Here is a 13,207-nt window from a genome sequence, read left to right on the forward strand (position 1 = left end):
TCTGGTTGTCTTTGTCTAACACATGGAAATATTTTAAATAGATGCTGAAAAACCTACACTCTTAGAAAAAGGGGTTCCTAAAGGGTTCTTCGGTGTCCCCATAGGAGAACCTTTTTTGTTTCCAGGTAGAACTCTTTTTGGGTTCCATATAGAATCTTCCGTGGAAAGAGTTCTACCGGGAACCAAAAAGGGTTCTTCAAAAGCGTCTCCTATGTGGACAGGCAAAGAACTGTTATTGGCTCTAGATAGCAATTTTTTTTTTCTTCCAAAGAATGTATATGATATTTATAGTCAGCTTACTCCAATTTTCTTCTGTTGTTCAAGGCTCAAACTCTGAGTCCATTCGGCAAAACCACTCCCACCATCACCAATGAAGTTGCCGCTCCGGCGGCCATTTTGCCCTTTCCAAATAACCTATGTTTTCGTAGTGAATTGCTTGTAAACTTCATACTTTTTATTATATAGTTCCAATAGGCCCACAGTGTTGTTGGCTGGATGGTTGCTTGGACATTTACAGAGGCTGTATTTGGCTGTTATCGTTGAAAACACTTTATTTCAGATGCAGCCGGTTTAGCTACTTAGTTAGCTAGCATTTCTAACGTTAGCACCAAAGATGCAGGCTGCGAAACTAGGATTCCATAGTGATTTGCCTGTAAATTTCATAAATGTTGTGTTAGAACAGGCCTACATGTTGTTTAAGACAGTCGCTAAGATGAAACTCTGCCTTTATTGTTGCAAATACAATTATTTTGGATGTAGCAGTCGGGCTAGCTTGCATGCTAACTAGATACAGTAACTTATCTAGCATAGTTAGCATTTAAATACATTTTTTGTGTAATGCAGTTGATTGGTGATAATGACATGAACATATATCGGGCATGACTTTCATGCAAGCATATATGATTACAACCTAAAAGTAATGTGCAATGCACTCATAACTTATGACACAAGCAATATATTTAGAATAAGCTTTGTCTTGGCTTGCTAGCCAGCTATGCTTACTGCATGCAGCTAACTAAGCAGAGCATTGCATCATGGGAGGAGAATTACAGATCTTTCCAAAATGACAAAAACAAGGAATTGTGCAGTATGGCTAATAAACGATAAAACATCAATGTGTAGCCAATCTTACAGTAGTGGATGTACACTAACAACATAATAACTGGTTATAAAGTTGCAGAGTTGTCCTGTTTAATGACTGGCCAGACCTGCCTAGGTGGTTTATATCAGATGTGGATTCATGCTGCATTCTGAAAGGCACACTATTACTTACCTTGGTCAAAAGTAGTGCACTATATAGGGAATAGGGTGCAATTTGGGATGTATCCTGGGTGTGTGGGTCAGAGGTCGACTTGGTAATCTTTCACATGTCAAGCATCCAGACTAAGGTGAGGTTAATGGGTGGGTTAGTTGACTCAGTGATAAGGTGGTGAAACGTCACACGTCATTGCATCTTATGGAAAGAGGAATTAAGCTGTAAAGAAAGAATCAGTGCTCTGCCTTGGAGAAAACAAGCTGTACTGTAGCCTCACCATGATGACGTGGTCTGCCTTTGTCTCAATGCAAGCAGTAACATGTACGTTATAGTTCATACTGTATATTCCCATCATAGCTCCACCTGTTCCCACACGGGTTTGATATTTACCTAGTGTGTGTGTGCCAAACATGGCACGTGTATTCTCTGTCTGTTGGGATTCCACCCTTCTTGGGATATTTATCTTGTACCAGGATCACTCAGTAGGAGACTGCTGTGGTTAACTGACATCCATCTTGTACCAGGATCACTCAGTAGGAGACTGCTGTGGTTAACTGAACTTGTTGACCTTCAGTCCTAGTGCTCTTCCTGGAAGTTCAGCTTTATAAATAGTACAGGGGTGGCCAAGCTACCCTCCTCCTTGGGACATGGGAACTACCCATCAGCAAGGTTTTGATTCCAACCCTACGCTAACACACCTGATTTTACTTAGTCATTCATTAGCTAAATCAGGTGTTTTTGGTCGGAGCAAAAGCCTGCACAGATAACTATTTAGAAAGAGGTTGATGGGGAAAAGTCTTATTGTGTTGAATCAGGATGGAAAACAACGTACAACTAACTGATTTACACGTCATATATAGTAGTCTGTATCTAAATCTGTCCTTCTCAACAGACTGATGAACACAGAGACGTCCATCCTAGCGACTAGTCTATATAAATCTGTCCTCAACAGACTGATGATGAACACAGAGACGTCCATCCTAGCGACTAGTCTATATAAATCTGTCCTCAACAGACTGATGAGGAACACAGAGACGTCCATCCTAGCGACTAGTCTATATAAATCTGTCCTCAACAGACTGATGAGGAACACAGAGACGTCCATCCTAGCGACTAGTCTATATAAATCTGTCCTCAACAGACTGATGATGAACACAGAGACGTCCATCCTAGCGACTAGTCTATATAAATCTGTCCTCAACAGACTGATGAGGAACACAGAGACGTCCATCCTAGTGACTAGTCTATATAAATCTGTCCTCAACAGACTGATGAGGAACACAGAGACGTCCATCCTAGCGACTAGTCTATATAAATCTGTCCTCAACAGACTGATGAGGAACACAGAGACGTCCATCCTAGCGACTAGTCTATATAAATCTGTCCTCAACAGACTGATGAGGAACACAGAGACGTCCATCCTAGCGACTAGTCTATATAAATCTGTCCTCAACAGACTGATGAGGAACACAGAGACGTCCATCCTAGTGACTAGTCTATATAAATCTGTCCTCAACAGACTGATGATGAACACAGAGACGTCCATCCTAGCGACTAGTCTATATAAATCTGTCCTCAACAGACTGATGAGGAACACAGAGACGTCCATCCTAGCGACTAGTCTATATAAATCTGTCCTCAACAGACTGATGAGGAACACAGAGACGTCCATCCTAGCGACTAGTCTATATAAATCTGTCCTTCAACAGACTGATGATAGACGTCCATCCTAGCGACTAGTCTATATAAATCTGTCCTCAACAGACTGATGAGGAACACAGAGACGTCCATCCTAGCGACTAGTCTATATAAATCTGTCCTTCTCAACCGACTGATGATGAACACAGAGACGTCCATCCTAGCGACTAGTCTATATAAATCTGTCCTCCAACAGACTGATGATGAAAGAGACGTCCATCCTAGCGACTAGTCTATATAAATCTGTCCTCAACAGACTGATGAGGAACACAGAGACGTCCATCCTAGCGACTAGTCTATATAAATCTGTCCTCAACAGACTGATGATGAACACAGAGACGTCCATCCTAGCGACTAGTCTATATAAATCTGTCCTCAACAGACTGATGATGAACACAGAGACGTCCATCCTAGTGACTAGTCTATATAAATCTTTCCTCCAACAGACTGATGATGAACACAGAGACGTCCATCCTAGCGACTAGTCTATATAAATCTGTCCTCAACAGACTGATGAGGAACACAGAGACGTCCATCCTAGCGACTAGTCTATATAAATCTGTCCTCAACAGACTGATGATGAACACAGAGACGTCCATCCTAGCGACTAGTCTATATAAATCTGTCCTCAACAGACTGATGATGAACACAGAGACGTCCATCCTAGCGACTAGTCTATATAAATCTGTCCTCAACAGACTGATGATGAACACAGAGACGTCCATCCTAGCGACTCGGGAAGAAGAGGGTGAGACGTTTGAACGGACGCTGGTGGCCTCCGAGCTTGTTGATTGGCTGCTGGCGGAGGGAGAGATGGCGACCCGAGAGGAGGCGGAGCATCTTGGACGGAGGCTTCTAGAACACGGGATCATGCAGCATGGTGAGTGGAAGGAGCGTTTTCATCTGTTGGATTTTTTATAATATTTTTTTTTGTTGAGACATCCGAACTAACAAGGTCACGGTCAGTACCCCACCTGTCACACTGATGAAATGACATATCACTGAGTCCTGAGTAAGGTTAGTCCTGCAGTTTGGGAACCACTTCCCTAAGCGAATGTAATTATAGACCATTTTTGAAGAAGCAGTTATGAAAGATGAATCTTTGGCTCATGCTGTACTAGTGTAGTCTACTATTTATCCCTACCTGGTATTCACTGAGGATTTACATGGTAATATGGTCAAATGGTAGTTACACAATAATTACCTATCGTGGTAATAACATTTTGCACTGTTGTCAGTTGCTGCTTTAATTCTATGGCTCTGTAATTTCTAAGTTGACTTTGTTAGGTGAAAGAGGAGACTTGGAGTGTTGATGTTAACACATGGTGGGCAGTCACATTGGGTCCTCTCTTCCAAAGGGCATGCTGTAAGGATCCTATTTTAGTCAGGGAACACGGTGTCTTCTCTGGTCAGACAGGGATCAAGGGCATACTGGTATCATCATCACCCCACTTGGATTGGATCTGTCCTGTTTTTATACACACACACACACACACACACACCATTTATTTTACTATCCTTGTTGGGACCAAACAATTGATTTCCATTCAAAATCGTATTTTTGATAACCTTAATTCTTAACCCTAATTGTAAACTTAACCCACTAGGCCTAAAATTTCCACACTTGTCCAAATGTTCCTTGTTTTACTGTCCTTGTGAGGATTTCTGGTCCCCACAAGGATGGTAAAACCAAACACACACACACACACACACACACACACACACACACGTTTGAAAGTTTAGCAGAGACTTTACTTGGCTCCCAGTATTTCAGATTGACAGAAGATTGAGTTAACTTTGGAAATGTTTTCATCGCACAACCAGTTTCATAAAAAAACACGTCACATTTATCTGCGAGAAACGCGTGCTTCGTGCCCCATGATCCTCAAATGACAGACACAGGGCTCTGGTCAAAACTAGTATAGGGAATAAGCTGCCATTTTAGGATGTGCCCTGGTCTGGCTCACATGACTGACTGAAAGGACTTGTGTTGTCACGGTGACATGACTGTTTGGTCACAGTAGATCATTATAGGATGTTAGTCTCTCTTTCGTCAGAGGTCAGCTGTGGTCTGGTTGCCAAGGTCAGGAGTGGGGAGGAACACGGTGAAAGGCTTCTCTTATCAGGCCTGGTGGAATTCCTCTCTGTATAGTAACAGGACAGTCATTGGAATTAGCCCGGTAGAACACTGAGGAGGTGAATCCATCTCCAATAGGCCCTTGACTCCACTAGGAGTTAAAAGGAGGAAGTCCCAGCAGTTACTCATGTACAGGGCATGACCACCTGCATGGCTACAGAGTGAATGTTCTGAGTCTGGTGACAGTAATGTTACTGTACTACTGCAGCTTAGGAGATGTTTTCCAGCTGAGTTTTCCAGCTGAGTTGTGCTGAGAGGTGGTTCCACTACGGGGTGAATCCCTGCTCAGAGACAGATGGACGTCATGCCTCTGGTCCCTGGCCAGGGGGTTCCAGACAGATCAGCTGCTCACCTCTGGACAACGGTGTGTGAACTGACCTACATTCATACATACAGCACACACAATCCTCGACCCAGATACACACACACACACACACACACATACAGCACACACACACACACCAATCACACATACAGCACACACAATCATCAACCCAGATACACCAATCACACATACAGCACACACAATCATCGACCCAGATACACACACACACACACACACACACACACACACAATCACACATACAACACACACACACACACACACCAATCACACATACAGCACACACAATCATCGACCCAGATACATGCATACATACATGCCCACATGCATGCATGCATAGCATACATACACACATACACACACCAATCACACATACAGCGCACACAATCCTCGACCCAGATACACACACACACACCACCACACAATCATTGACCCAGATACACACCCACACACACCGGTGGCATGTATTGCACACATGCGCGGCATACCAATGTCACGTGCACACCCACTAGACGCTCTCTGTCCTCCTCTCTGTCCTGCTGCTCTCTGTCCTCTACCCAGGCTGCTGCTGGAACTGGGCTTCCTCTGTGTGACAGAGACAGACTAAAATACAGCAGGGTGTAGAGCTGTTACTGAGCCAGTCAACCTCCTCTTTCTACAGGATCACCTGTCTCTATTACTGAACCAGTCAACCTCCTCTTTCTACAGGATCACCTGTCTCTCTGTCTCTATTACTGAGCCAGTCAACCTCCTCTTTCTACAGGATCACCTGTCTCTCTCTCTATTACTGAGCCAGTCAACCTCCTCTTTCTACAGGATCACCTGTCTCTCCATTACTGAACCAGTCAACCTCCTCTTTCTACAGGATCACCTGTCTCTCTCTCTATTACTGAGCCAGTCAACCTCCTCTTTCTACAGGATCACCTGTCTCTATTACTGAGCCAGTCAACCTCCTCTTTCTACAGGATCACCTGTCTCTCTCTCTATTACTGAACCAGTCAACCTCCTCTTTCTACAGGATCACCTGTCTCTCTGTCTCTATTACTGAGCCAGTCAACCTCCTCTTTCTACAGGATCACCTGTCTCTCTGTCTCTATTACTGAGCCAGTCAACCTCCTCTTTCTACAGGATCACCTGTCTCTCTGTCTCTATTACTGAGCCAGTCAACCTCCTCTTTCTACAGGATCACCTGTCTCTCTGTCTCTATTACTGAGCCAGTCAACCTCCTCTTTCTACAGGATCACCTGTCTCTCTGTCTCTATTACTGAGCCAGTCAACCTCCTCTTTCTACAGGATCACCTGTCTCTCTGTCTCTATTACTGAGCCAGTCAACCTCCTCTTTCTACAGGATCACCTGTCTCTCTGTCTCTATTACTGAGCCAGTCAACCTCCTCTTTCTACAGGATCACCTGTCTCTCTGTCTCTATTACTGAGCCAGTCAACCTCCTCTTTCTACAGGATCACCTGTCTCTCTGTCTCTATTACTGAACCAGTCAACCTCCTCTTTCTACAGGATCACCTGTCTCTCTGTCTCTATTACTGAACCAGTCAACCTCCTCTTTCTACAGGATCACCTGTCTCTCTGTCTCTATTACTGAGCCAGTCAACCTCCTCTTTCTACAGGATCACCTGTCTCTCTGTCTCTATTACTGAACCAGTCAACCTCCTCTTTCTACAGGATCACCTGTCTCTCTGTCTCTATTACTGAGCCAGTCAACCTCCTCTTTCTACAGGATCACCTGTCTCTCTGTCTCTATTACTGAGCCAGTCAACCTCCTCTTTCTACAGGATCACCTGTCTCTCTGTCTCTATTACTGAACCAGTCAACCTCCTCTTTCTACAGGATCACCTGTCTCTGTCTCTATTACTGAGCCAGTCAACCTCCTCTTTCTACAGGATCACCTGTCTCTATTACTGAGCCAGTCAACCTCCTCTTTCTACAGGATCACCTCTCGCTCTCTCCATCTCTCTCTCTCTCCATCTCTCTCTGTGTTTCTGTGTCAATAAATGAATGCAGTGGTAGCTAGAAGGGCCATCTGCCGCACTGATTTAAAGCCTGCTGCCTCCCTTCCTCTCTCCCCCGTCCCGTCTCCTCTCTCCCCCCGTCTCCTCTGTCATCCCTCCATCCACTGCTCTAAAGCAACATGAGGCTTCCCTGACCACACAGGTCTCTTCTCCTCTCTCCCCCTCTCCTCTGTCATCCCTCCATCCACTGCTCTAAAGCAACAGCGTGAGGCTTCCCTGACCACCCACAGGGTCTCCTCTCCTCCTCTCTCCCCCCTCTGTCATCCCTCCATCCACTGCTCTACAGCACTGATCCAGTGTATTAAAGCAGCGTGAGGCTACCCTGACCACCCACAGGGTCGTGGACTCATTACACAGACGGCATCTGTAACAGGAGCTACAGAGTGGAGACATGGGTGGTATGTGTACAGTACTTCAGTCCTGCATCCTGCCCACGCACTACTGCAGTAGGGAAGACCAGCATCAACCCTCTTAAGATATTTCATATTTTATGCCTTTGAGAGCTTGAGGGCTGTTAGGTTCATACTTCCTTGGTTGACCACAACCTCAACACCGTGTCACTGTAGTGGACTGTATGGTAAAAACACAGGGCTTTTCTATGGCTAGTTGGAGAGCTTTTCTCTAGTCAGTCTGAAGGAGTTGTAGATGTATTGCTGTAAAGACTGCAGCCTGTCGTGTAGTCGAAGAGGCTCAACAGAACTTCATCTGAGCGTTCAGACTCTATGTGAAAGAGTCTGAAGGAATTCCTAGGATAGGATAAAGTAATCCTTCTAACCCCCCCTTAAAAGATTTAGATGCACTATTGTAAAGTGGTTGTTCCACTGGATATCATAAGGTGAATGCACCAATTTGTAAGTCGCTCTGGATAAGAGCGTCTGCTAAATGACTTAAATGTAAATGAAGTCGGAGGGAAGCATTTAACAATGCCACCTCCCCTCTGCCCTCCTCTCTGCCCTCTGCCCTCCTCTCTGCCCTCCTCTCTGCCCTCCTCTCTGCCCTCCTCTCTGCCCTCCCCTCTGCCCTCCTCTCTGCCCTCCTCTCTGCCCTCCCCTCTGCCCTCCCCTCTGCCCTCCTCTCTGCCCTCCTCTCTGCCCTCCTCTCTGCCCTCTGCCCTCCTCTCTGCCCTCTGCCCTCCTCTCTGCCCTCCTCTCTGCCCTCCCCTCTGCCCTCCCTCTCTGCCCTCCTCTCTGCCCTCCTCTCTGCCCTCCTCTCTGCCCTCCCTCTCTGCCCTCCTCTCTGCCCTCCTCTCTGCCCTCCCCTCTGCCCTCCTCTCTGCCCTCCTCTCTGCCCTCCTCTCTGCCCTCCCCTCTGCCCTGCCCTCTGCCCTCCCCTCTGCCCTCCTCTCTGCCCTCCTCTCTGCCCTCCTCTCTGCCCTCCTCTCTGCCCTCCTCTCTGCCCTCCTCTCTGCCCTCCTCTCTGCCCTCCTCTCTGCCCTCCCCTCTGCCCTGCCCTCTGCCCTCCTCTCTGCCCTCAGCTCTCCTCTCTGCCTTCCTTTCAGCCCAGGCTCCCCAACCCAGTCTCAGGATCTGTCCCAAGTAGCAACCTAGACATTCCCTTTATAGTGCACTACTTTTGACCAGATCCCCATTGGCCCTGGTCAAAATAAGTGCCCCATAAAGGGAATAGGGTGCCATTTTGGACACAGCCTCAGTGTCTTGTCCTGACTTGAGCTGAACGGTGAACCTGACACTGATTCAGAGGATAATTACTGGTAATTAAATTGTTGACATGGAGAGGAAGATATCATTACGGGGACTTTGAAATGGGAATTTGAAATTAAACTGGTGAACGGCACACTAAACAAATGTACTGTGTGATTCCACTTGCTACAATAGGATGAAAAGTCCCATGTACTGTTCACCTTGTCGTGGTGGTCACCTTGTCGTGGTGGTCACCTTGTCGTGGTGGTCACCTTGTCGTGGTGGTCACCTTGTCGTCGTGGTGGTCACCTTGTCGTCGTGGTGGTCACCTTGTCGTCGTGGTGGTCACCTTGTCGTCGTGGTGGTCACCTTGTCGTCGTGGTTACGTGTTCAGCACTTTAATATAATCAGCTCTGGTTCTCTTGACTGTGGCACATCAGAATGTTCTCCCATCCAGGCCCAACACTGCTTATCAGTCATCAGAGCCAGCAGCGGGTTGCAGCAGGATGCTAGTGTGTGGGTACTGCTTGCTGCATGCTGGATCAGTACAGGCTCTGAGATACTATCTGTTTCCAGTGTGCTGGGCTGTGTAGTGCAGAGTGTCTGTTTCCAGTGTGCTGAGCTGTGTAGTGCAGAGCATGCGGTGTTTCCAGTGTGCTGAGCTGTGTAGTGCAGAGCATGCGGTGTTTCCAGTGTGCTGGGCTGTGTAGTGCAGAAGCGGGTCTGTTTCCAGTGTGCTGGGCTGTGTTGTGCAGAAGCGTGTCTGTTTCCAGTGTGCTGAGCTGTGTAGTGCAGAAGCGTGCTCTGTTTCCAGTGTGCTGAGCTGTGTAGTGCAGAAGCGTGTCTGTTTCCAGTGTGCTGGGCTGTGTAGTGCAGAAGCGTGCTGTGTTTCCAGTGTGCTGGGCTGTGTAGTGCAGAAGCGTGCTGTGTTTCCAGTGTGCTGGGCTGTGTAGTGCAGAAGCGTGCTGTGTTTCCAGTGTGCTGGGCTGTGTAGTGCAGAAGCGTGCTGTGTTTCCAGTGTGCTGGGCTGTGTAGTGCAGAAGCGTGCTGTGTTTCCAGTGTGCTGGGCTGTGTAGTGCAGAAGCGTGTCTGTTTCCAGTGTGCTGGGCTGTGTAGTGCAGCAGAGTGTCTGTTTCCAGTGTGCTGGGCTGTGTAGTGCAGAAGCGGGTCTGTTTCCAGTGTGCTGGGCTGTGTAGTGCAGAGCGGGTCTGTTTCCAGTGTGCTGGGCTGTGTAGTGCAGCAGAGTGTCTGTTTCCAGTGTGCTGGGCTGTGTAGTGCAGCAGAGTGTCTGTTTCCAGTGTGCTGGGCTGTGTAGTGCAGAAGCGTGTCTGTTTCCAGTGTGCTGAGCTGTGTAATGCAGAGTGTCTGTTTCCAGTCTGTTCTTCTCGGGGCCTGTGTCTGTGTGACAGCAGGACAATGAGCTAAGCAGGGAGCAGGCAGGCAGGGCTCTAACCCCAGAGAGACTGCATCACCGCTGGGTTCACACTCACCATCCACACCCTGCCTCTGTCTGCATTCCTCTCCTCCGCTGGCACAGAAAATACTGGTACGAAACCAATAAGTAGCCTACTGATGTTGCTGCACTCGTTCATTGTCTTACATCAGATTCCTCCACTGATCTGTCTCGTATCTCGCAAAGGATAATGGGATGGATCAGAAGTAGTCCGGCTACGATGGGCTGCCGTAACATTAGAAAATATTACCTAGGCGACATCGTCTGCTGAACCCCATTCCTGCCTCAAAACTGTCTGAATGAATCTTAGATAAAACAGTAAATATATATATATTTTTTTAAATGTTGTGAGTAAGTCTTAGTAGCCACATTTGACATCTAGCTAATGATTATTGTGCTTAAATGAGCAGTATTTCTGAAGTTTGACTATGGGCACGAAAACTAGCATAAAACAGTCGAGCTAGTCACTAAAATGATCTTTGACTGAAACTATGCTTCTAACCAACCAGCTATCTACTTAGTGCTGCACACACAATGTTGAAATCTTCCAACAAAAGCTAGCTAGCAAGCTACTGTAGCAAGTAATGCTAATGCTAACGTTATTATGAGTTTTCATGAAAGTAGCTGTTTTTCTACCACGAGCCATTGCCGTCGTCTCCCGAGTCATCTGCTGTGCTCAGCTGACCTGAAATGACCACCACGGTGAAACATGCTGATCTATGGACTGATGTTTGATAAGTCAGTTCCTCTTCGTTGTGGGGCTCCCTGTCTACAACGCCAGGGTCATTTAAACAGGCTAAGCAAGCTTTTTATGTCAGTGAAGGAAGAGCTAGCTGACTAGCTAGCTATAACAGTTAGCTACACAGCTGATCAATGTGTGCAGGAGATAGCCACCGGTTTGTTTTAAACTATTAAATCACTGTCAACGTTTGTTATAATTTAGCTACTTAGTTTTTCTGCCTATTTCATGTAGAGTCAGATGAGAGCGCAGTGAGTTTCAAATGTTTTATATATGTTTTCATTTTTTTAATGGTGGTTGCTCTACATTCCAATTTGAGTTCCACGTCCTACAAGACAGAACGGTTGAGGGACAAGCATCGTGGAGGAGTGACGCTGTCTGACGTGAGAAAATGGCACTCGTTATGTCTAGGGGTCTTAGGCCAAGCTACGTGGTCTGTAACCTGACTTTTAAGATGTGCATCTGTGAGAAATCAGCATATGAGGACTGTGTTGTATGTACATGTCCCCAGGAGATGGCAAACTTACCTTCGGTCCAGCTCAGCCCCTTCGGTCCAGGGCCAGCTCAGCCCCTTCGGTCCAGCTCAGCCCCTTCGGGCCAGCGCCAGCTCAGCCCCTTCGGGCCAGCGCCAGCTCAGCCCCTTCGGGCCAGCGCCAGCTCAGCCCCTTCGGGCCAGGGCCAGCTCAGCCCCTTCGGTCCAGCCCTTCGGTCCAGCTCAGCCCCTTCGGTCCAGCCCTTCGGTCCAGCCCTTCGGTCCAGCCCTTCGGTCCAGCTCAGCCCCTTCGGTCCAGCCCTTCGGTCCAGCCCTTCGGTCCAGCCCTTCGGTCCAGCTCAGCCCCTTCGGTCCAGCCCTCGGTCCAGCCCTCGGTCCAGCTCAGCCCCTTCGGTCCAGCCCTTCGGTCCAGCTCAGCCCCTTCGGTCCAGCTCAGCCCCTTCGGCAGCCCCTTCGGTCCAGCCCTTCGGTCCAGCCCTTCGGTCCAGCCCTTCGGTCCAGGGCCAGCTCAGCCCCTTGGTCGGCCAGTCCAAGCAGATTAGTCTTTTGTTCAAAGTGGTGACCCAAAATAAATGTATACACTAAAAAAAACTACAGAGGCGGGTGAAGAGCGGGCTGTCTAAAACGGGCCTGTCTAAAAGGCTTCTAAGAGGCGGGCCTGTCTAAAGAGGCGGGCCTGTCTAAAGAGGCGGGCCTGTCTAAAGAAATGAACAAAGACTGAGAGGCTTCTGGCCTCTCAGAATCAACTTGATCACTCGCACCTGAGGAATTATCAAGGCTGCTTGGCAGAACCCAGCAGTGACCCGGTTGGTGCTGCCACCCGGGGTTGGAGTGTGGAAGTGTGCCATGGTAGTGTGTTTGTCAATGTCCTAACACTAACCTTCGCCCACATCATAACAATACACATGCATGCACACGACAGCGTACACACACACACACACACACTGCATACTTTAAATGGCTGAACTGTAGAGCAATAGCAGCCCTGCCTGGATGGATCCACATTGTGGGTTGTTTTGGTTCAGTTGCCCCACACAATCACTGCATTCCTGGTTGATAGACTCACAGAGGGCTGGTGAGTTGATCTTTGTGGCTCAACACCATGTGCAAACGAGTCAATGGGTGGCTGAATAAACATAACCAAGAGTCACTGAACATGTTGTTTGGTTCGATTATATTTCAATTACAGTGAGCTGATATTTAGATGGTTGTGAATCAGCACCATGGCAACAAGCGTTCTGAATACACATAATCGAACCCCTTTAATCCTGATCATCCCCTTTTAGGGCACAAGGTGCCAAAACATGATCAGAAACTGTTTGGTTGTGGACCAGATTATGATTGAATCATTATGAATGTTTTGGATTGCTGATATGTGTGTGTGGCAACTATGTTTTAGACCGGGTAATTGGACTGTCACTACC

At 47.5% G+C, this 13,207-nt stretch overlaps 1 protein-coding gene across 6 annotated transcripts in view; it reads left to right on the forward strand.

The window, feature by feature from the left end:
- Positions 1–13,207, forward strand: part of LOC106573152 (DEP domain-containing mTOR-interacting protein) — a 61,128-nt gene that overhangs the window by 13,400 nt on the left and 34,521 nt on the right. For all 6 annotated transcript variants that reach the window (XM_045696667.1, XM_045696670.1, XM_045696659.1 and 3 more), the window contains one exon: positions 3,652–3,833. In XM_045696667.1, coding sequence (XP_045552623.1) covers positions 3,652–3,833 — 182 coding nt within the window. The remainder of the gene's footprint in view (positions 1–3,651; positions 3,834–13,207) is intronic.

This window comes from Salmo salar, chromosome ssa02, assembly GCF_905237065.1.
Source record: "Salmo salar chromosome ssa02, Ssal_v3.1, whole genome shotgun sequence".
In the NCBI taxonomy this organism is placed as follows: Eukaryota; Metazoa; Chordata; class Actinopteri; order Salmoniformes; family Salmonidae; genus Salmo; species Salmo salar.